General features: G+C 41.8%; 1 protein-coding gene across 7 annotated transcripts in view; it reads left to right on the forward strand.

Annotated features, from left to right (window-relative positions):
* LOC144113544 (uncharacterized) overlaps positions 1-22,870 on the forward strand; it is a 119,201-nt gene that overhangs the window by 70,192 nt on the left and 26,139 nt on the right. For all 7 annotated transcript variants that reach the window (XM_077646673.1, XM_077646674.1, XM_077646671.1 and 4 more), the window contains 6 exons: positions 1,425-1,500; positions 3,187-3,272; positions 3,341-3,529; positions 20,741-20,816; positions 22,502-22,587; positions 22,656-22,844. In XM_077646673.1, the coding sequence (XP_077502799.1) occupies positions 1,425-1,500; positions 3,187-3,272; positions 3,341-3,529; positions 20,741-20,816; positions 22,502-22,587; positions 22,656-22,844 (702 nt within the window). The remainder of the gene's footprint in view (positions 1-1,424; positions 1,501-3,186; positions 3,273-3,340; positions 3,530-20,740; positions 20,817-22,501; positions 22,588-22,655; positions 22,845-22,870) is intronic.

The raw sequence follows: 22,870 nt of genomic DNA on the forward strand, positions 1-22,870 counted from the left end.
AACTAAGCAAAGTGCCTGTGCTCACCCTGGAATGATCACTGACCCATGCTGTGACTGGTGATCAGTTCATTCATTTTGGCTTTCCGTAACCCACCTCCTTTAATTGGAGCAGGTTTGAAGATGCCAAGTAACATCTCGACGTGGGAGCGCACAGTCACATGGAACTTTTTAAATGTTGCAGGCTTTATTTAAAGCTTAAAATAAAAATAACACTGAAGTTAAACTGGAGAAACTGAAATGGCATTTCTCAACATTTTTTTCAACTTTTGCAAAAAAATGTATTGCTCCAAATTTATTAAGCAATTGGCAAATTTGGTGCACTAAAAGTATGACCTGTTCAATATGACTGCCTACAACCTTGCACAACTGATTCGGATTTGTGTGAAGCATGTTGTCCTTTTTTAAAAAAACATTGGCGCTAGTTAGGCAAAACATGCTATATATAATCGCATTTCTACCTTATTTCTCATACATTATTTCTACGGCCGTATTTTGTATGGTCTCTTTCTCAACCTTTTCTGACTTGTTTGCTCTGCCATGAACGCTGGAACCAGTGAATAGTCATGCTTGCTAGTTATGAACTTCTGATGTCATAGGTTGTAAATGGTATTGGTTCCAGGGTAGAGAAGTTTTTTGGGAAAGGAGTTTCCACAAAATGGAGTTGCCACAAAAGGCACAGTGGAGACAAATTGATGTTGGCTCAAATCTATTGATTACCACATTTGGATGACAAATAGGCAATGTTTGTAGCTTATAAATCCTACACTTTCGTTAAAGGACCAAAAATGTATAGGTAATCATGCGATGTGATGCAGCAAATCTGCGTAAGCAGTATTGGTTTGCATTTCGGTTTTACATTGCTTGCCTTTACGTTGAGTCTTTTAATTTGGCTAATTTGATTTTGAGGTGGGCAATGCATTTTTACTGGTGCATATGCTGGCAAGGCAGACTATTTGCTCACTCACGCATGCACACAGAGTGAGAGAGACCATGGCTTTTTTGCCGAAAGGAGACTATACTGCTAGCAGTTAAAAAATAGTCAAGTACTTCACACCTGCCACTGTAAGCTGCGCACAGGCCTGTTAGCATGTCATGGCAGGTGCACAGTACATGACCACGTCGTGACAACAGTTTGATGCCGTTGGCTAGAGGAGTCCTTTTGAGGAGCATTTGCCACTTTGTTCTTGTGTTGAATCTGACTGTAGTGCTCTTTCTTGTTGACTCATGCATGCGAAGTGTTCACTGCATGGGTCTTCACTGTTACTGCTGAGGAAGTGTACCACAAAACTGTGCACAGTTGCTATATTGTGTACATAAATTCTTAAATGGAGTTTTGGTTATATTTGCTGAATAATGTGAAAGCCAGTATTTATGCCAGTAATATTGCCAGTATTTACGCTGATAGGTTTGAATGTTCTCTTTAGGAAAAGGCACCTACCCAGTCTCCAAAGCACGTTTCTCGGTCTGGAAGCATAATGAAGAACCTGCCTGCACAGATTGGTATGTAGCTGACTGGAGTAACGTGTTAAAGGTCAAAAAAAGACAAGTATGAAACTTGAAATTAAGCGTTCCAAAGTGCTGAGACCTGTTCACATCTGTAGGAAGACATACCAGCTTCAGTACCATCTGTCGCAAAAGTTCCCGTGTTACCTAGCCAATTGCCAGAGTGGAAGCGCATGTGTCACTTCACCAAATGGCTGCATTGTCTGCACCAGCTTGAGAGAGTAATTTAGAGAATTCCTTCTTGTCATACCAAACTCTAAAACTAGTTTGCGACACCAGTTGCTTGAAAGCTGCACAGCACCAAGATCGCTATAAACACTGGCGCAGTGGAATGGAAACTTTTTTGACAAATAGTACATATGATGGAGGGCATTTGCAGTATGCAACTTCCAGTTTTCTAAATTTGGCCCTAGTCCATTTAAAACATGTAAGACTCTTGTTGCATTTGTAAAGCTCATCAAATATGCATCATGACCAGCAGAAACAAGTATTCTGATGTGCTCGTATACTCATGCTGTGCTTACCAAGCGGTCTCAACTCTTATCTCATCTGCAATTGCAGTTTGCATCCATAGTTTCAAGCAGCTGCTTATTGGAGTCTATCAACGAAGAAATTGGTATGAAATAAACTGTAAAACATGGCAATATGCTCTTCTCAAACATTGTTCCAACAGTAAATGCAGTCTCGTTTGATCCATTCACTAATGATGAACAAGGGAATGGGTACCATGTGGACAGTGCAAATAGGCACACTAGCTCTGGTAGCATTTCACTCTTAGTAAGAAATTGTTCTCATTGATTTGCTGCAGCTGTCCTGTTGCAGTTCCCGCAATTTGAGCATGTTGAATCGGTCGACTACTTCCCACTTGTTTTATGCAAGATCAAAACCCGTTAGCTGAAGAATAAATGGCTGTGAGTAAAGGGCTGGTAGGGATTTCAGCATTTTCCCTGTAGCATCTGTTGCCAATAGTCACTGGCAGTTTATAGTCAAATGTCTTGTTGAGCTTCATTCCTTCAGTAGGCAGGTTGCCTGCTACTCTGGCTCTGCATGGTAGCAACAACTGGAAGGAGATGAGGCGATTGTTATTAAACATGTATCCCATACAGCTTAAAACTGCAGGTTTTACGAGTTGGAGCAGAAAAATAAGGTGCCATTGCTCTTTGCCAGTATTTATAGACATTTATGGGTTTGCCATGCTGTTTGCTCATAAATGTGGGTGATGAATGCTCCTTAGAGAACTTTTTCTACCTTTTCTTGATCAAAGAAACACTCCACAGCTTAGAAATCAAGTTATAGCAGCCATTCTGCTAGTGAGATTCTTGCTATTCCTTATGTGAACATTTTTTAAAATTTATTACCACCTGTGTTGTATATACTGTAGTCACTGATTTTAAAGGTTAACGAAATTTTATGCTGAGAAATTTCCATCTGACATGTACGTGATTATAAATTGCATGCATTTTATTGCATTTTAATATACTGTAATGTAATTTGTTATTGTCAACAGGGCAGTACAAATTTAGTGGTACCAAGAAAAAACTGCCTTCCTGTTTTTTTTTTTTTTGCATATACTAAACGAGTACCTAATATCCATCACCTGTCTTGTTACAGTCTGGCTGCATTTTAGCAACATAACCCTAGTATTTTCAGAGGTACTACATGATGTACTTGTGTGGCTTGCAGCTACCAAAGCATCTGGCATTGTGGAGGCACCTGCACAAACTAAGCAGTTCAAGAGATCCGGAAGCTCGCCAGAGTTTTCAGCCAAGGTATGGGCTTAGTGCTTGCATTAGTTTGTACTTGGTTACATTTTCCCTTTTTATTGTCTCCTCTACAGGCTGACCGTCCACAAGTGCCTTCTACTGCTTTGTTAGATTCTTCTGATCTGCCAGATGATGCACAATCAAACCGCCGAATGTACTCGCGAGAGTTTCTCCTTGAGTGCTCGCAGTCGTCAGTTGCCACACAGATGCCACCGGATTTCCCTTCGTTGGATCCTGAAGTGGCTAATTTAATGGTGAAACAGGTGTGTATGACAGCCAGGGTGTGATAAATGGTATGCTGGTGGGAAGAAGAGCATAAAATTGACAGGGAATGATCAGGTGACTACAGACTTGCTGAAAGACAATGGTAGTATTGTGCTCAGGAAGCTTGCAACTTTGTTTACAGCTCATGACCTGAAGTATACCAGTGACCAAGGAGTGTTAGCGTAATGCTGACCTGCAGGAAGGATCTGGCCCGAAACTGAAAAGATTTGGACTAATTAGCTTATTGTCTATCGTGTACAAGACATTTACTAATGTAAATGCCAGCAGAACTGATGTATTAGGCTGGCTTGTGGAAAGGATACTCCAAAATAGAGAAAACTCATGTCAACTGGGTTTTCATGGGCTATGCACAATGTAATTAAATTAGGGCCCTTTCTTTTCGGGTAAAACCCAATTCTTGCACCCCAAACAGGTTTCTAAATAATCGGGTTAAACCTCGATTTCTGTCCGAAAATGCGTCTTCTAGATAGTGTAGGTATTTCAGTGCACAAAGTAGGCTTTCTAGTGCGCAAGGCTAACACACTGCATGTAAATTTGGGGATATCTTGTGCGTTTTACATAGCGGTGTCTTTGGTGTACTGATCTCGAACCCCCTTTAAAGCTTGATATTCATGATGCAGCTTAATTTGAGGATAAGTTTGAAAAGTGTGATTTAAAAACGAGAGGTGAAAACACAGGTATCAGCCAGCCGTCTTACTGCCATCATTGTAATAAGTGCTACTCGCTTTAAGGATGTCCTACTCCAAGGCTCTCGGCCATTTAAAGTGGCGGCTGTGATGTTGAATGTCTTTGCTTGGTATAGAAATAAAGGCAGACAGGTCTTGTACAGATGCTGAAATGCTGTGTAGGAGATTGGTAACTTATATGAAATGAATTCAGTAGATGTTTTTGGTAGAGTTTTTTGGTGTGGCCTGCTTTTCTTTACTTATGAAATTGTGCACAAAAATTGGGCATTTTATAGTCAGCAGAAAAACAAACACCTATAGAAAATTCTCTTTCGCTCTAAAAATTGACCCAAATTATGTAACTTTTTTTTGATAACCTTGTTTGTACCTGAATTTGAGTTGAAAAAGTAATGCCCCAGTTTGTACCCCCTGAATCCCATAAAAAATGAAACCCGAAAACAAGGGACCCTAAATCATTGTATGTGGTCTTTGAAAATTTCGAAAGAGCGTTAGATTCAGTGGAAATGCTGGTGTTCATTTGGGTGCGACGTAGTAGCCAGGGCATGGACAATGCTTGCATAAATATTCTGGGAGTGAACTCTTCCCAGCCAAAGGCCCCCAGCCAAAGTGACCGTTATAGCCACATTATACTTCCTCCCATAAGTGCTCCCACTCTCGTTACCCCTTATCTCGTGTGGTCACTTGATCAGATGGCTGCAGGTAGCCTATTCTTGAGAGCCCCACATCCTGGTCCGCATGGCCTCTCTTGCTTGGGCCCACCTGGGCAGTATCCTCTTTAGCCACGAAGTTAAAGTTGGGAGTTTTTGGTTGTATGATGGCAGTACCATTTGCAGTATTGAGAAAGTCTCCTATGCTGCTTTCACTCTTATGTGTGCAACAGCTGTGTAGGGACTATAGTCCTCCACAGAAAGAGTAAGAAAATACCAATCAGAAAGTGTATTGGGTAGGAAGACAAAGTTTAGCCCACTTTTGACTGCCCACTTATAATGAACACTTGCTTAGTACAAACAAAGACGACATGGCATTAAGTTTATGTGGCTGAGCCTCAGTTAGAACAAACGTCTGTGATCACGGGATCCACTTACAGTGAACATGCAGGCATAGCAAACAATGGGCAGGGAGACACTGCACGGTTGCACTCGCTATGGGGATGTACAAAAGCATAGAAACCTTGTCAGCTTTCACTTTGCATGTGAAAACCATGGCTAAGATGCTGTTCACAGGAATGCAAAGAAAAGAGAAAATTCGCCACGGGAGCACAGTATCATGGTTTTTGCGTGCATTGAGGCTACTGCAAGTCTTGCCTATTAGGGGAATTTCATGCCTGGAGAGAAGGGTGGCACTTTCATGGGTTGGCAATGCTACCTCCTTCCCCTTCTAATATGGGACTAATAATTTGGCAGGACTAAGAAAAAAGAACTCGGAAGTGTTCCGGCCCGTGCTGTCTAATATGGAACTCCAGAAATCTCTTTAAGGCGGGTCATAAAGAAATTAATGCTACTAACTGAAAAAGCATACGCTCTTTCGCCAAATATGTGCGCTATCAAGGTGGACAGTTTTGTTACAGCTTTTGTCATCCACCATGATAATAGCTGTGCCCCACAAATGCCTTTTCACTGGCATTGCATCTGTGCTAAGTTTTTGCTGAATGACCATGCCTTATGTTTGGCTCAAAAGTTGGCTCTCACTGAGACTTAATAAGTGTGGACGGCCTGGAACACTTCCTTTGCACGAAAGCTCATCGCTGTCGTCACACAGGCAGCGTCGGTGTGCTCTTCACTGAAATGTTGCCACATGTCGCCGCTCAGCAAACAGTGCCCTGACAAAAAAAAGAGTGCCGTGTACACAGCAATGACTGCATTTGCGGGTACAAATTTTATGATTGACTGACATTCGCTCCATAATTAAAACTGACCTTTGATACGGGCTAGGCTTTATAGGAGCATTCGGCATGTTAATCGCCTTGCACTTGCAGCTCGCATTGTTTTCTAGCTGAGGCAGAAACAAGCAGCAATATGAAAATGGGCCAACCAGTGCCAATGAGGCGACAGTGAGCCCCCACATACTAAGTAAAGAGTGCACCACGAAACTCTGCCTTACAGAAGGTGAATCTGTTATGTCTGGCCCAATTAGTGCACACATTGGGGTTTAACAAACAAATCACTCATAGCGGTCATGTTCACTATAAGCGGGCTCGATGTATATCTTGTTATTGACTGCATGCTCAGAAGTGTTCAGGGTGTTAAATTGAGAAAAACTAGGTGTTAAAGAACTTGGTAGCTTCTTATTTGCTGGTGGCATTGTCTTTTAACTGAAAGGGTTGATTACAGCACCTAATTGAGGACCTAAACAAGCAAAATGCAATACTTGGCTTAAAATTAATGTTTGTGAAGTGAATGCATTTGAGGTGCTGTAGCCGAATATGAGAGAATGAAATAGTAGACTTGGGCAAGACATGTAATAAATACACAGAACAGACAGCAAGTAATTTTTTTGGAGTGAGACAGTGGTTACTAAGGGAAGGGAACTGTAGTCGAAGGTAGCTGAGGCCAGGTGAAGGGATATGTGTGCTAAGTTTAGGGTTGCCAAGGTAGGCTTAAGTAATTGGAGGTATTTTCCAAGGTGTACTGCTGTGTATAACGTTGAGAAGGTTGCCAGATAACATCCAATTGCGATTTAATACCTTTTTGGCATGCATTATTGCTTGTCCCATCATGTGCACACTGTCTCAAGAATGAAAGCCAGAGGGCTTGTGAGCTCTGCTTTAAAAAAGAACTCTCATTTGTATGCAGTTATAGCTTGTGTTATCTGATTGTTTCTGCTGATTCGCAGCTTTTTAAAAGCAGCATTGGATTTTGCACATTTAAGTGATAAATGCTTTGACGTCAGCTCTAGTGAAATAAAATACTTGACAGCAGAAATGTTAAACTGACATATTTGCGTTGTTAGATGCTAATGTTAGGTTTTTTTGCTAAAACATGCCATTGCTGGTGTTTTGCTTAGTTGTAGCTGATTCTAAGGTGTTTCATCATTTTCTTTGGAATGCAACATGGTGTAGCTCTTTGTGCATTTTGCATGCTTTAAGACTTGCTGCTTTTACTTTCAGAAGGCATATTTTGTTTGCACTGCTTCCACATATTGCACTGCTGTAGGCTGATTTTTGTTGCCAACCCTGAGATACCCAATTGCGAATGCTGGCTCTATGTTTTTATTGCATGCCAAGTCGGCACTATCTAACTAAGGTTGAACTATAAGAATGTTTTACAACTTTGAAATCGATCAGTGGATTTTATGGGGCTGTCTTGCATCAGAGGGCAGTTAAATTGAATGGTCTGAAGTAGGCATCATTTTCTGCTTCATTGTGGAGCTTATTTGATTGAATTTTTTGCTTGTGCAGTGCACAATATCTGCTTGTCCAAGAAGGCAGCTTGTGTTTTTGTAGTTGCTTCGCATGTCTCTCGCAACATTGTCATGGTATAGTAGCTTGTGGCATGTTCATAGGTTCATTCCCTCTAATGTTTGCTTTGTGTTTGCTTCAGTAGCAGGCATAATTTGCGGCTCTGAGGTGCCTGTTCTGCATTTAAACGTGGCTTTTACTCCCGGCAGATAATTTTGTGTAATGTATGGCTCAGGTCTTGTTTTGGAATTTCTGCTAGGTTTTATTGCATGTTAGCTTTTTACATCTGGTCCTCGTTTCATGCTTGCATTCAGTTGGCAGTGGCGGCATTTTGTCCACAGTGGTACTGGCAAAGCACGCACATTTCATTCTTTCAGGGGCTGTTTGCTCCTTTTGTCCAAACGTCCTTCTAATGCCTTGATAGTACTGTCCATAATTTTGATGTGCATGGATGGCTTGGCACGAATGTTGGCTTATGTTCTGGCAAAGAGAAAGGTTGCACTCCTTGGGGGAACGATGATGAGTGGCAACACTGTCATTATTGATTCTGTTCTTATCTTAGCACATCACCCCTTTTGACTCTGATGGGTTCCGGCAACGGATGATGCGTCAGGCTTCGGTGTCGGACTTTGTGTCAAGTTCTCCAGTTTCATCCACACCACCGCGTTTGGATTTGTCAGAGGTTGAAGACTCAAGTACTACCTGAAGATTATTGCTATGCAGAATGAAAGCACCTCATTGTTAATACCTTTTAAAGCGCATTTACTGAAGGTCATAACTCGCTTTTAAATGACCTACAAAAGATTGTAAAATTCTTTTTGCTGTGATTTTCTTTTTGTGCATGATTATGTGCTCACAAGGCAGCTGGTCTAGATCATTGTTGTGTGAGAGAATTATCTAGTCTGGAAGCAGTGCATTGTGTTGACAGTTGTCTTTCTGTTTAATAACTCTGTCCACGCTTGTAATAATTAATCCAGAAACCTTAATGTTTTCTGCCAGAGACCTCTGAAGCTTTATACATTAGTTTCGCTTACTATTTGTGCTGCTGTGCAAGCGTCTTCGCCTGATAGCATACCCTTATAGGGGCTTTCATTTCAACATAAAAAATTTGGTTTTTCTTTGTACTCACTTCCCAAATGAGTTTTATGTGCATAATGTGTAATGTAATGTGAAATTATTGCACTGGGTATGCAGCCTTTGTCAAAAATAATTTAGCACTGCGACTTCAAAACGTGGTGTGAACTTCTGAGAAGCCCAAGTTTCAGAATGTAAATCCATACTTGAATTCTCTTCTAGATCATCAATAGTGCCCACTAATTGTACTGCGCAGAAATGTCTTGAAGAGTCTGAACTTTTCGAAACATTAGAGCCTGAAATGAACATCAGAACCTCTCATGAAATATTTGAAGATTTATGGGCAGTAGATGTTTCAGGGTCAGTTTGCACATGGAAGGTTACTGCCTTAATTGTTTTATATTTACATCTGGAGACCTACTGGAGGCCATAACAAATCGAAACATTCCTGGGTGCCTGTGGCGCCGCCAAGCATCGGTTTTCTTTTCTTCCAACATTCAGGTTGTCTTTTGTCTGTCTTCCTTGTGTGATAAAAGTGCACTATCGGTTTTAAAACAAAACTTACTTCAATATTGAAACGCCCAATCTTCCTTTGTCAGCCTCAGAGATTCGCGGCTTCCATGTAGGAAGGAAAATTCCTCCAAGGTGGCGTCTCTTGTCCTATGACATCATCACGCTTGTACTTGCGAGATTGGCCTGTGGCGGCGATACCTGTATTTTGGTTCTTGCTATTTTCTACCTTACAAGAGCCTTGTTTTCAGTAAGAGTGGCTTTTTTGTGATCAGGAGCTGGTATTCTATCGATACAAGCCAACTTCAATTTCTCCTTAATGTCCCTTTAAACAAGAAGCTAATCATGAGACGAAAATAAAAGTTCAAGAATTTTGATGCCTCTTGCTTGTTTGATAGAGTAAAATTTAAAAAAACTGATTTTCTTCAGGTTGGTCAGCAAGGTAATACAGGATGCTGCGGACAGTGTCCAGTGTTGCCAAGTGTTTTCTTTTTTTTTTGTATCCTACTATAGGTAGGCAGTGGGTTCCAAAATGTGTAGAAAAGCAAAATGGATCAAGTGGAAAAAGTTAGTGTAGTTGGTTAGGCCGCCTGTGTAGTTTTCCCGTGCATAAACAGCCAAGGAGTGTTTGGAGCATGGAGGGCACGAAGATGGTCAATTCCTTAGCAGTGTACTCATGCAGCCACGGACTGCCTGCACTGTGCACCTCTCGATATTGAGCCATGCCTGAAGGCAGAAGTTCGGGGGCTTTTCGTTTCCCATGTTCTGCAGACTTTTGTGGGCTCATCACATGCAAGAGGCACGGATGAACGGAAAGTCTGGGTTACACAATGAAGTAATGCAACTGCAAATGTAATTTACTGTGTTTTTCAGCCCCTATTTTTTACCATACATGCATTTATCTGCACGTCTAAAGCTGCTAGATAGTCGCTGTAAAGGCATCTACTATACAGTCAACTATTGGCAAAATCTTTCCTGAATGGCCTGCATGCGACGTGACGGGTGCCATGATGGAGCACCGGGCGTAGAATAGCTTCCATTAGCAGGCGGTGATGGGGCTGATCATTGTCATTATGAAGTCACCGGTGCGCGTTCCAAATTGACGACTGAAACAACGTGCTCTGGGATGCGCTGGGCTGTGCTGCCCAATGCGGGCAATCTGCCACTGAGCCTGTTATTATTTATTTATTCATACTGCCGGCCAGGCTAAGGCAGGAGTTGCATTTCTGCAAATATAAAACTTTGAAGTCTCTGCATATGAAATAAAATAAAGGCAAGCGAAGTAAACGAAATCATTGAACATTAGCATTATGGCACACTACTTAAAGCGCATGATATGGCATAAACTGTTGTGGGAAACAAATTTAAACATGCGCAGAAATATTTGAAAAGACCACAAAGCATCGCTTTCAGTCAACAACGTGTATGCAATCTGAAAAAAAAAATGCGCACAGCCGAAGTAACAAAAGTACAAGCAATTGTTCCACTAACGTGCATTGAAATGAAAAGAAGCAGAAGCAATGTTTGTAGAACACTTAAACAATGACTTGTAGCAAGGCTAGTATACAAAATATCTTACGAACTCTTGGAATATTCCTGCAATGCAACTTAAAAGCTCCCTTACCTTCAGAACCGATAATTTCATTGTGTAGTTTTTGTTCCACTCAGGTATATTGTCCGCACGTGAACAGAATAACGAAAACAATCTCCTGTAAATCAGTGGTTTATTATGTTTGGTGTGTTTTGGTGGGTCGGACTATATCTTGTAATATATCTTCCAAGGTTTACGCTTTAATAGCCATGCAAAATACGATAAAAAAAAAATCCTATTGTGTTCCATTTTCTTCTTTACAGTCGTTAGTCCAGTCTTTATGAAGATGACTGCATTCTAGAATTAGTATTATATGAACCTGAGAGCCTTGTTCTGTATGCATTCACATTTCAAAATAATCTGCGCAGCATAAGGCTCCCAAACTGGGCTTGCGTTGGCCAGTAGCAGTAGGAGTCTGCTTCACATCTGCTGTAACGTCTGAAAGCTTTTTAATTGCTTTGTTGCAAACTTTGTGTACATGTGCTACTGACCAATTCTATAATAAAAAAGCAGGGGGTCTTTTACTATAATAAAAAAACAACTGCTTTTCTGTATTCATGTCCATTTGCCACCACTTGCACCCAGTACTAATTACGTCCAAGAGCTCGTTCAGTCTGTTCTGATCAACATGATATTGTATATTACAATGAATAATAGTGTTGTCTGCATAATGTTTAATAGTTTTTTTGTGATGAAAAGCTGATGCTCATGTCGTTGATATAATACAAAGGTAAAAGAAAAGTCCTATCACAGACCCTTGTGGAATACCTGATCATACATCTTTATTTGAACTGGCAACGTTGCCAAGAAACTTCAGTATGTGTTAGGTATGCCTCAATCCATTGCCATATTGTTCAATAAATTGGTGATGCATCTGCGGACTTCTTGTGAGAGGTCGGGTGCACGGAGCTGAAGTTAAAGTACATGCTGGTGTGCATGTCCTTCCTCAATACAACGAGTGAAATTCTGTAACCGTCACGTTTTACAAGGGTGTCTACATTAACACCTCTTTTTGGGCTAGTTTGTGCATACTTGAATTAGAGAAAACCTAGCGCCAAAACCATGCAAACCATAAGGACGAACGACGACGAGACACAAGCGCTATACTGACAACTGAATTTTATTGAAGCCAAGATGCAGCTTATATAGGGTGAAGCTTCAAGGGGAGAGAAGGGTGACAAGGAGGAGAAGGTGAACAAAGGTAATATCGCTTCACAGAAACGGGCAGGCAGCCAAAAATCACACAAGAAAAAGGAAGATTACATGATAACTGAATCTAAAAAGTTACTCTGAGGCAAAAAGAGATAAAGAAGGAGTACTGATGCACCTACAGCCAAATTTCTTTATGTACTAAGCCTCCAGGCTAACACTTGGTCTTATCTATGCTCTTGCCAACAAGAATCTTCGTCTCATTCAAATGCGCCTCGCACCCATCGCAGCTCATTACGTGCGCAACCAAATATGCGTACTTATCTTTTAAGTCTGACAAATTTCGGGCATGGTCCCCCAAACGCTCGTTGATGCAGTGGCCAGTCTGACCGACATAAAACTTCCCACAAGTTAAGGGGATAGCCTAGACCACTCCTACGGAACACTTGATAAACGGAGTGTCGTGCTTTATCTGGCAACCCCGCTTCCTAGAGTTGCAGATTCGGGGGCACAACTTTTCCAGCTTGTTAGGAGCCGAAAAAAACGACACTCACGCCATACCTGTCGGCCACTTTCCTCAAGTTGTGCGAGGTCTTGTGTACATAAGGCACAACTAGCGGCTTCTATGTCCTGAAACGATCTTCTCCGGTATTTCTTCGGGTTCCGTGCTTAAGTTTTTGAAGGAGGGTCTCGCAAACAGCAGCCAACACAAAGCAGGGGAACCCACCGAAAGTCGGCTCATCCGATTGTGAAAGCTATCTTGCAACTATCTTGTAAAGCTATCTTGCATGCGTCGTTCGTCCTTGTGGTTTGCATGGTTTTGGCGCTAGGTTTTCTCTAATTCAAGGGTGTGTAGGAATGGCAGACAACCGTCTAATTCCTCGTTACACAGATGCGCTTGAAACGGACCCAACTTTACCGAAAAGAACACCAATGGACGTTCTGGGCCTTGGCAGGCTCCTGCAGTTCTGTCCAGCTAATACCTGTTTCAGGTTCCAGAGCAACATCTGTCATGGAATGGTTAAGGGAGTGTCCATATCTGTCGCCGCAGCAAACTTGACCATGGTATCGCTAGAGTCTCGGGCTCTCTCCAGCTTCACACCACGCTCAAGGAGATCTTCCTTCGGTACATGGATGATTGCTTCTGCATCGTCAAGAAACAGCAGCGATTTGAGAAGTTTATATATCTTGCTGCCCATGCTGGACGCGTGGCATGCGTCACCTGCCCAGTGGGCTCCATCTTTTGCGCTGCTACCACATGCAGGCAGCGTCAGACCATAGCCGCCTCTATTTTTCTGTGCCTGGTCAATAGCGGATGGGGCCCTTGCCAGCATGGAGGAAAAAAAACTTAGGAGGGAGCGTGACATCAAGCGGCCAGCCTTTGCAAGCAGAGTGTTTATGAAGCCATTTCATCCCCCATTTTTTCGCTCTCAGAGTCCCTAATGTTTTGGTGTCGGTATGTTTTAGTGCGCGCGTCTGCTCAGCCTACAACGCGGCCGCCTGCTTTGGCGAGCTCCAAGCCACTTTTTTCTGGTTCGGTATGTGCGATCGTTCGGTGGTCCCTATGAAATTTATGAGAGATAATGTATTTTTTGTGCAAACTAACAGCGCCAGGCAGAAGCGTGCACATCTGGTATGTCTCACGACAATGGCTTGCGTGGATTCAATACTTACTCAATAGAAATTAAGGTGAAGCAACTCTTTTGGATGGCTCTCTCTCCGTACTTTCGCTTAAATTTTCACTGTAAATGGGGAAACACGTAACTGAAGGCGTCCACCTGTGATGACGTGCGGCAGTGTTGCCTTAGCATAGACACCTTTCCCCGTCTTCCAGCATAAAACGCGGGAAAGGATCTGCCGTAAATTGTTTGCATGGATTTTTAAGACACTCCTGCTCCAGGAATGAAGAAACGAGGCAATCGCTCGCACATTACTGTGGATAATTACCATCCTAGTCGTGGCTGCCGCATTTCAGTGGTAGCGAAATGCAGAGGCCCGTGCATCGGTGCACGTTAATGATCCTCAGGCAGTCAGTTTATCTTGAACCCTCCACTACGGTGGCACTCATAGTCTAAGTCGTTTTGAGATGTTAAATAAACCCAATGAATCAAGCGATTGCTGGGATTATCTGTGCTGCTCTCAGTGAAGGGCATTGCAGAATTATACGCGCGCCGTGGCTAGTTTTGCTTCGCCATCGCCGTAGACGATGCAAATAGTGACTTCTTTGATAGAATCGGGTGAGTACCCCCCCATAAATGTGATTTAAAACATTAATACTGGTGACCAAATTCCATTTGTGTGCGAAATTTGAGCTCGAGCAATTCACCAGTTTAGCTCAGAGAAGCATTATACGGCGCGCGTATAATTGCGAAACACATTATATGCAAAACTTGCGTGTGATCAAATTAAACCTTATGCTCAGATGCACGTTGTGATGCAGTACGAACCGAAACGGCAATGCGTGAAGCAGTAAGCAACACATTTTATTTCATAACTGTTATACACAATTTCGAGAACTAAATATAAGCTGTACAAACGTATAACATTGTTACGCATAAGAATAAAATGTATATTATGGGTGCTTATCGTTGGATAGGTTAAGGTTGAGCTTCCCTATCATTATACAGTTCTGAAGTGATTATCATTATTATGCACAATGTAACACACGTACGTAAGTACAATTGGACTTCCAGTAGCACTTGGGCTGTAGAAGTGCTGTGTGCTTAAAGAAAAACCAATAATAACATGCATTATGATGCATGTGTAGTTTGACGAGGGTAGTAAAAACAATAACATTGGTTGCCTGCACTTTGTATGAACTCTTGAACAATATACAACATTTAGAGTTAAAGAACATGCAACAGCCTCAACATGCATTCAAAGCTTTGCATGTTTGTGTGTACTGCAAGCATCATGTGAAACACAAAAGACACTTTGTTGAAACAAATTGTGTTAATCATGTAACACAATTTCTCTAACAGTTATTAGGTCAATGCTTGATAATTAATATTAACAATATTTATTTTTCACTGACCTCAAGACAGGAAGCAGCCGCAAGAAAACTGCCTTAGCGGCCTGACAGGGCTGATAGCCAATGATTTAAAGATGTTACTGCAGCAATATCTGTGCCCCATGGCGCAGTATTTAATTTGCGATCATTTTTTTAACTATTGACCTTTGAATTGTGTCAGCTTTGTGCGCTTGTGTCGCACCTTTTCTAAGTGAAGTCGCTCTGTGGCCGTCTTGGCAAGATAATGCATCCTGATGTCTAGATATTTTTGTACAATTGCCCTCACAAGGTGGGATGAGTGGTTTTCAAGGGGAAGGTTATCAATCGTATTTATTAAGAACTCTAAAAAGGTCTTTCCCTATAAATGCTGTCATTGCAGCTACTGCAACCTTATCTGCAAGCCCTCGTGATATCAAAGGAGAACAAGCTATGGCTCGACGCAGTTCTTTCTCACATTGCTGACAGGTTGTGAGGACATCTTTTGACGGGTCGATTAAGCCACCATGCGATTTCCTTCGAATCAGGGAGTAGGTTTTGTTATCATGACGTGATGCAGTTAGCGCAGATACACACTCATGACACTTCAGACTGGCTTGTAGATTTCTTACTACAAATCCAGCAATGTATGAAACAACAACCTCTGCAGTTTCTGAAATTTTGCCTGGATCAGAGAAGTAAGCATTCTCTTCAACAATGCTCGGCACTGTTTCGACAGAATGCTCATTTTCTATAAAGTTATTGCGAGCGGTGGTCATGTTTATTACTTCTGATGAAGATGACTTCACAGATGAGCTCACGTAGAGAATACTGATGTGCTCAAGTGGAAGACAGTTTCCACTGGCAACATCTTTAACCTCATTTTGCATTATAAGGCGCTTGAATGCTGCAGCAAACTGCCATGCAGTTGGATTATCATTGCAGCGGCCGAATGAATGTATCGCTGCAAAAAACAGTTCAAGATGGTCCTGGCTCAATTTTGAAGTAGGCAGATATGCTAATATCAGGTGTCGCGAGTTGAGAACGTCGAACACATTGTTCACATATCTTACAAACTCCTCTGTGGCTGCAGAATCTCGCAAATTTGTTACGTTTTGTGCCCTGCATTCTGCAATAGCATCTGCTACAGATGTGCTGAATAGCTGTGCTGCAAGGGATACTTTCATTGGCTGAGATTCCCAGTTGATGTAGGATTGTCTCAGTTTGTTTGCCAAATGCAGTCTTTCTGAGTATTGTTTGCCAAATGCAGTCTTTCTGAGTATTGCAACTCGTGCAGCTGTTCGATGTGCCTCCACATTATTAGGCCTCCATTGGCATTTTCCAAAATTTTTTTGTCACATAGTGTGTTTCTAAGAAGTTTAAGCATGTGGCAGGCATCCAATAAAACAAATATTGGTCGATTTGCCACAGGTTGAGGAAAAGCAGTGTTCAGCTCTTCCAAGCCAAGCTTGCAACCAAGGTTGCGCAATATAGAAAAATTCGCAGCTGCACCATCGCAAGTTAAACTTACTACATGTGCGCCCTTTTCGTGTGCAAGAGAAGTAGCCTGGAGGACAATATTGCTCCGTTGCTCACCTCCTAGGCCATCAACAAGGAAGTGCCCTAATGGTAGCTTCCATCTCCCATTGATTACCACCAGCAAAGCAACAAAGGAGTCTTTAGCAACGGGGAAGCTGTCATCGTTCACTTCAGTTCCCATGTCCACATGCCCATGAAACCTTTTACCGTCCCATTTGACATGTCGCCTAATCGCCATTTCGTGTACAACCAAGTTGCAGAGCGTAGAATGGCCTAGATTTGAATTTTCTTCCACTTTCATTTCAAGTGCAGCCAATGCTTCTTTAGAAAAACCAGGAGAGCCATCAATATGCTCAAGCCATTTTGACAATACCTTTGGGTGAGGCAAACGTGTCAAAAACAGCCCTGACGTAGTTATATGCCCTGGGGGAATAAAAAGGCAAAGTTAATGCAAACGCTCTTAACTCTGGAGAGTAGGCGATCGAATGTGGTTTGCCCAATTTTTGGACAATGTGACGCATCAATAGGTTTTCTTTGGAGCCTGCAAGGCTTTGGAGTGCAGCAATGTTTTCCTCAATCAAAATTTTGTTTTTTGATAGATCATCAATCACACTTGAAAGGTGAGCAACCTTGCGTTGAAGACGGCGCTGCGCTTGCTGCAGTCTTTTTATTTTATTTTTGGTGGAGACATGGATGGCAGCGTAGCGCTTCACCTGATGACGCAGGAACGCCTTTTCAGGGGTATCCTTCATTGCTGGAGGCTGGCAATAGCACATACAAATATCAAGAATTTTCTCACTGCACTTTATTGATATGTTGAAGACATGAGTGCATGTATCACCCTAAGTTTGAGTATACACAGGCAAAAAAGTAACGGTGAGCAATTTTTTTTACCACAAAAACGTGAGCTCATGCAAAGATATGGTGAGAATTCAATGGTGGTTGTGCCATGAGCACCACTTGGCTTATGAAAGCAAATATTTGAGACTAAAGTGCTTCTCACAGAAAGCCTGCTAGGAAAGGTGATGGACATATTAAAATACTAGAGCAATAATGACTTGTAAAGTAACGTTTCTCAGAACTTCAAAATATTTTTTCATAACTTTACATCTAATAAATAAACACACAGGCAAAGCTGTACGGTAGGCAGAATAGGTCTGGAGGAATGACCTTCCAGTTATTTATACTTCATATAGTTTTTGCAGCCGGCATGCCATCAGAAATTATTAAGTACTCCCTGTCACCTCAGTGTCGCCATTCAAGAACTTGTAATAGTAGGGGCACTCACAGCCTTCCAAGTTAGTTCATTAGTCTAAATCTGATTTTTGTGTTCAGTGGCCACATAGCTCCATTGCTTTATTTGGAGATTTCAGGTTTGGAACAAATGCACTTTCCATCATATTTGTATTTAACCAAATGTGCATAAGCGATTGTGGCATGTTTCCGAAGGCCAGAGGCATGGAACAAAAAGTATGGGGAAGAACTGCCAGATTTTTTCTCTGCATTTATTTGAACACACAGGCTCTTGATTTATAATGTAAAGCCTCACTTTTGCTTAGGTCTGAAAACAATATATAATTTTCCTGACAGAGCTATCTATGAATTGTGAAGTGCAACCTCACAGAACCTCCTTCACTTTCCGTTAATACAGAAAACTTCAAAATCCTACGGGGTTTCTTTGAAATCTCTTTAGCTTTCCTTTGTAGCCGTATGGTTGTGCTTGGGTGGATGCTAATGAACAGTTACTCCCTTATGTGCACCGTCAATTCCGAGCTTCTGATTTGTTTGCACGATAGAGCCACGCAATTCGAAATTCATGGTAGAAAGTCTGTTCGTATAAATAGGAGTTCACATTGAAGCACTGGCAATGATGGGATTGGTATAATGTGACCACGATGTACACGCATGATCTTGAGCTTGTGTTCTTCCGGAACGTCCTCTGCCCACACGAGCTTGGGAATTAAAAACCCACTGCGATGGCTTAGTGGTTAGGGTGCTTGGCTACTGAGCCAGGGTACCTAGTTCAGTCCTGGCCACGGCAGCCACGTTTTGATGGATGTGAAACGCAAAAGGCACCCATGTGCTGTGCAGTGTCATAAATTAGTCCGGAGCCATCCACTATGGCATCCCTCATAGGCTACGTGTCGCTTTGGGACGCTAAACTCCACAGCTTTCAATCTGATTTATAGTCGCAGTGCAAGATAGTCATCCGAACCGTGTTTCTTCGTAGGAAACACTTAGTATTTTTTGTGTGCGCAGTAAAGCTTGAGTCTCTTTCTGAGCATGTCGATGCTCGTCCGACAGCGTTTATTACTGAGGAAAATTTTGTTTTCCCACCACTCTATTCAAGCCTGTCACATCTACACCGAAATAGCTTCGTTATCGTTTTGAAGGCCTCTAGGATTCACGCCCAAAAAACTGTGTTGACACACTTTTACTTGTGCAATCAGCTGCTGGTGGCTACACCTGTTTTAAATTCTTTTTTGCCTTTTCTAGCTTATAAAAGCTTTGTTTTCAGTGAAAGCCTTTGTTGTTAGAATAATGCAATCTACCTATGCAGGCCAAACTTCAGTCTGTCCTCAGTGTCTCTTTAATAAAATCATTCAGAAACAGCAAAGCACGTGGGACTACTTGGCAAGGCTAAGACCTAGAGTGAATGAAAATGGCACTGCTCTTTGAGGCAAGAGCCACACATGTGCGACAAAAAGCTTCGTCGCAAGAGGCACAGCCATATTGGACTGCAAAAGAAATTATCTGTGTTGTACGGCGTGGTTAGGGTGGCTATGGTGGTTACCGTAGCGGGAGCGCACTGCTGCTGCAGCATCATAATTCTAACTAAGCAAAGTGCCTGTGCTCACCCTGGAATGATCACTGACCCATGCTGTGACTGGTGATCAGTTCATTCATTTTGGCTTTCCGTAACCCACCTCCTTTAATTGGAGCAGGTTTGAAGATGCCAAGTAACATCTCGACGTGGGAGCGCACAGTCACATGGAACTTTTTAAATGTTGCAGGCTTTATTTAAAGCTTAAAATAAAAATAACACTGAAGTTAAACTGGAGAAACTGAAATGGCATTTCTCAACATTTTTTTCAACTTTTGCAAAAAAATGTATTGCTCCAAATTTATTAAGCAATTGGCAAATTTGGTGCACTAAAAGTATGACCTGTTCAATATGACTGCCTACAACCTTGCACAACTGATTCGGATTTGTGTGAAGCATGTTGTCCTTTTTTAAAAAAACATTGGCGCTAGTTAGGCAAAACATGCTATATATAATCGCATTTCTACCTTATTTCTCATACATTATTTCTACGGCCGTATTTTGTATGGTCTCTTCCTCAACCTTTTCTGACTTGTTTGCTCTGCCATGAACGCTGGAACCAGTGAATAGTCATGCTTGCTAGTTATGAACTTCTGATGTCATAGGTTGTAAATGGTATTGGTTCCAGGGTAGAGAAGTTTTTTGGGAAAGGAGTTTCCACAAAATGGAGTTGCCACAAAAGGCACAGTGGAGACAAATTGATGTTGGCTCAAATCTATTGATTACCACATTTGGATGACAAATAGGCAATGTTTGTAGCTTATAAATCCTACACTTTCGTTAAAGGACCAAAAATGTATAGGTAATCATGCGATGTGATGCAGCAAATCTGCGTAAGCAGTATTGGTTTGCATTTCGGTTTTACATTGCTTGCCTTTACGTTGAGTCTTTTAATTTGGCTAATTTGATTTTGAGGTGGGCAATGCATTTTTACTGGTGCATATGCTGGCAAGGCAGACTATTTGCTCACTCACGCATGCACACAGAGTGAGAGAGACCATGGCTTTTTTGCCGAAAGGAGACTATACTGCTAGCAGTTAAAAAATAGTCAAGTACTTCACACCTGCCACTGTAAGCTGCGCACAGGCCTGTTAGCATGTCATGGCAGGTGCACAGTACATGACCACGTCGTGACAACAGTTTGATGCCGTTGGCTAGAGGAGTCCTTTTGAGGAGCATTTGCCACTTTGTTCTTGTGTTGAATCTGACTGTAGTGCTCTTTCTTGTTGACTCATGCATGCGAAGTGTTCACTGCATGGGTCTTCACTGTTACTGCTGAGGAAGTGTACCACAAAACTGTGCACAGTTGCTATATTGTGTACATAAATTCTTAAATGGAGTTTTGGTTATATTTGCTGAATAATGTGAAAGCCAGTATTTATGCCAGTAATATTGCCAGTATTTACGCTGATAGGTTTGAATGTTCTCTTTAGGAAAAGGCACCTACCCAGTCTCCAAAGCACGTTTCTCGGTCTGGAAGCATAATGAAGAACCTGCCTGCACAGATTGGTATGTAGCTGACTGGAGTAACGTGTTAAAGGTCAAAAAAAGACAAGTATGAAACTTGAAATTAAGCGTTCCAAAGTGCTGAGACCTGTTCACATCTGTAGGAAGACATACCAGCTTCAGTACCATCTGTCGCAAAAGTTCCCGGGTTACCTAGCCAATTGCCAGAGTGGAAGCGCATGTGTCACTTCACCAAATGGCTGCATTGTCTGCACCAGCTTGAGAGAGTAATTTAGAGAATTCCTTCTTGTCATACCAAACTCTAAAACTAGTTTGCGACACCAGTTGCTTGAAAGCTGCACAGCACCAAGATCGCTATAAACACTGGCGCAGTGGAATGGAAACTTTTTTGACAAATAGTACATATGATGGAGGGCATTTGCAGTATGCAACTTCCAGTTTTCTAAATTTGGCCCTAGTCCATTTAAAACATGTAAGACTCTTGTTGCATTTGTAAAGCTCATCAAATATGCATCATGACCAGCAGAAACAAGTATTCTGATGTGCTCGTATACTCATGCTGTGCTTACCAAGCGGTCTCAACTCTTATCTCATCTGCAATTGCAGTTTGCATCCATAGTTTCAAGCAGCTGCTTATTGGAGTCTATCAACGAAGAAATTGGTATGAAATAAACTGTAAAACATGGCAATATGCTCTTCTCAAACATTGTTCCAACAGTAAATGCAGTCTCGTTTGATCCATTCACTAATGATGAACAAGGGAATGGGTACCATGTGGACAGTGCAAATAGGCACACTAGCTCTGGTAGCATTTCACTCTTAGTAAGAAATTGTTCTCATTGATTTGCTGCAGCTGTCCTGTTGCAGTTCCCGCAATTTGAGCATGTTGAATCGGTCGACTACTTCCCACTTGTTTTATGCAAGATCAAAACCCGTTAGCTGAAGAATAAATGGCTGTGAGTAAAGGGCTGGTAGGGATTTCAGCATTTTCCCTGTAGCATCTGTTGCCAATAGTCACTGGCAGTTTATAGTCAAATGTCTTGTTGAGCTTCATTCCTTCAGTAGGCAGGTTGCCTGCTACTCTGGCTCTGCATGGTAGCAACAACTGGAAGGAGATGAGGCGATTGTTATTAAACATGTATCCCATACAGCTTAAAACTGCAGGTTTTACGAGTTGGAGCAGAAAAATAAGGTGCCATTGCTCTTTGCCAGTATTTATAGACATTTATGGGTTTGCCATGCTGTTTGCTCATAAATGTGGGTGATGAATGCTCCTTAGAGAACTTTTTCTACCTTTTCTTGATCAAAGAAACACTCCACAGCTTAGAAATCAAGTTATAGCAGCCATTCTGCTAGTGAGATTCTTGCTATTCCTTATGTGAACATTTTTTAAAATTTATTACCACCTGTGTTGTATATACTGTAGTCACTGATTTTAAAGGTTAACGAAATTTTATGCTGAGAAATTTCCATCTGACATGTACGTGATTATAAATTGCATGCATTTTATTGCATTTTAATATACTGTAATGTAATTTGTTATTGTCAACAGGGCAGTACAAATTTAGTGGTACCAAGAAAAAACTGCCTTCCTGTTTTTTTTTTTTTGCATATACTAAACGAGTACCTAATATCCATCACCTGTCTTGTTACAGTCTGGCTGCATTTTAGCAACATAACCCTAGTATTTTCAGAGGTACTACATGATGTACTTGTGTGGCTTGCAGCTACCAAAGCATCTGGCATTGTGGAGGCACCTGCACAAACTAAGCAGTTCAAGAGATCCGGAAGCTCGCCAGAGTTTTCAGCCAAGGTATGGGCTTAGTGCTTGCATTAGTTTGTACTTGGTTACATTTTCCCTTTTTATTGTCTCCTCTACAGGCTGACCGTCCACAAGTGCCTTCTACTGCTTTGTTAGATTCTTCTGATCTGCCAGATGATGCACAATCAAACCGCCGAATGTACTCGCGAGAGTTTCTCCTTGAGTGCTCGCAGTCGTCAGTTGCCACACAGATGCCACCGGATTTCCCTTCGTTGGATCCTGAAGTGGCTAATTTAATGGTGAAACAGGTGTGTATGACAGCCAGGGTGTGATA

The sequence above is a fragment of the Amblyomma americanum genome, chromosome 1, assembly GCF_052857255.1.
Source record: "Amblyomma americanum isolate KBUSLIRL-KWMA chromosome 1, ASM5285725v1, whole genome shotgun sequence".
NCBI lineage: Eukaryota > Metazoa > Arthropoda > Arachnida > Ixodida > Ixodidae > Amblyomma > Amblyomma americanum.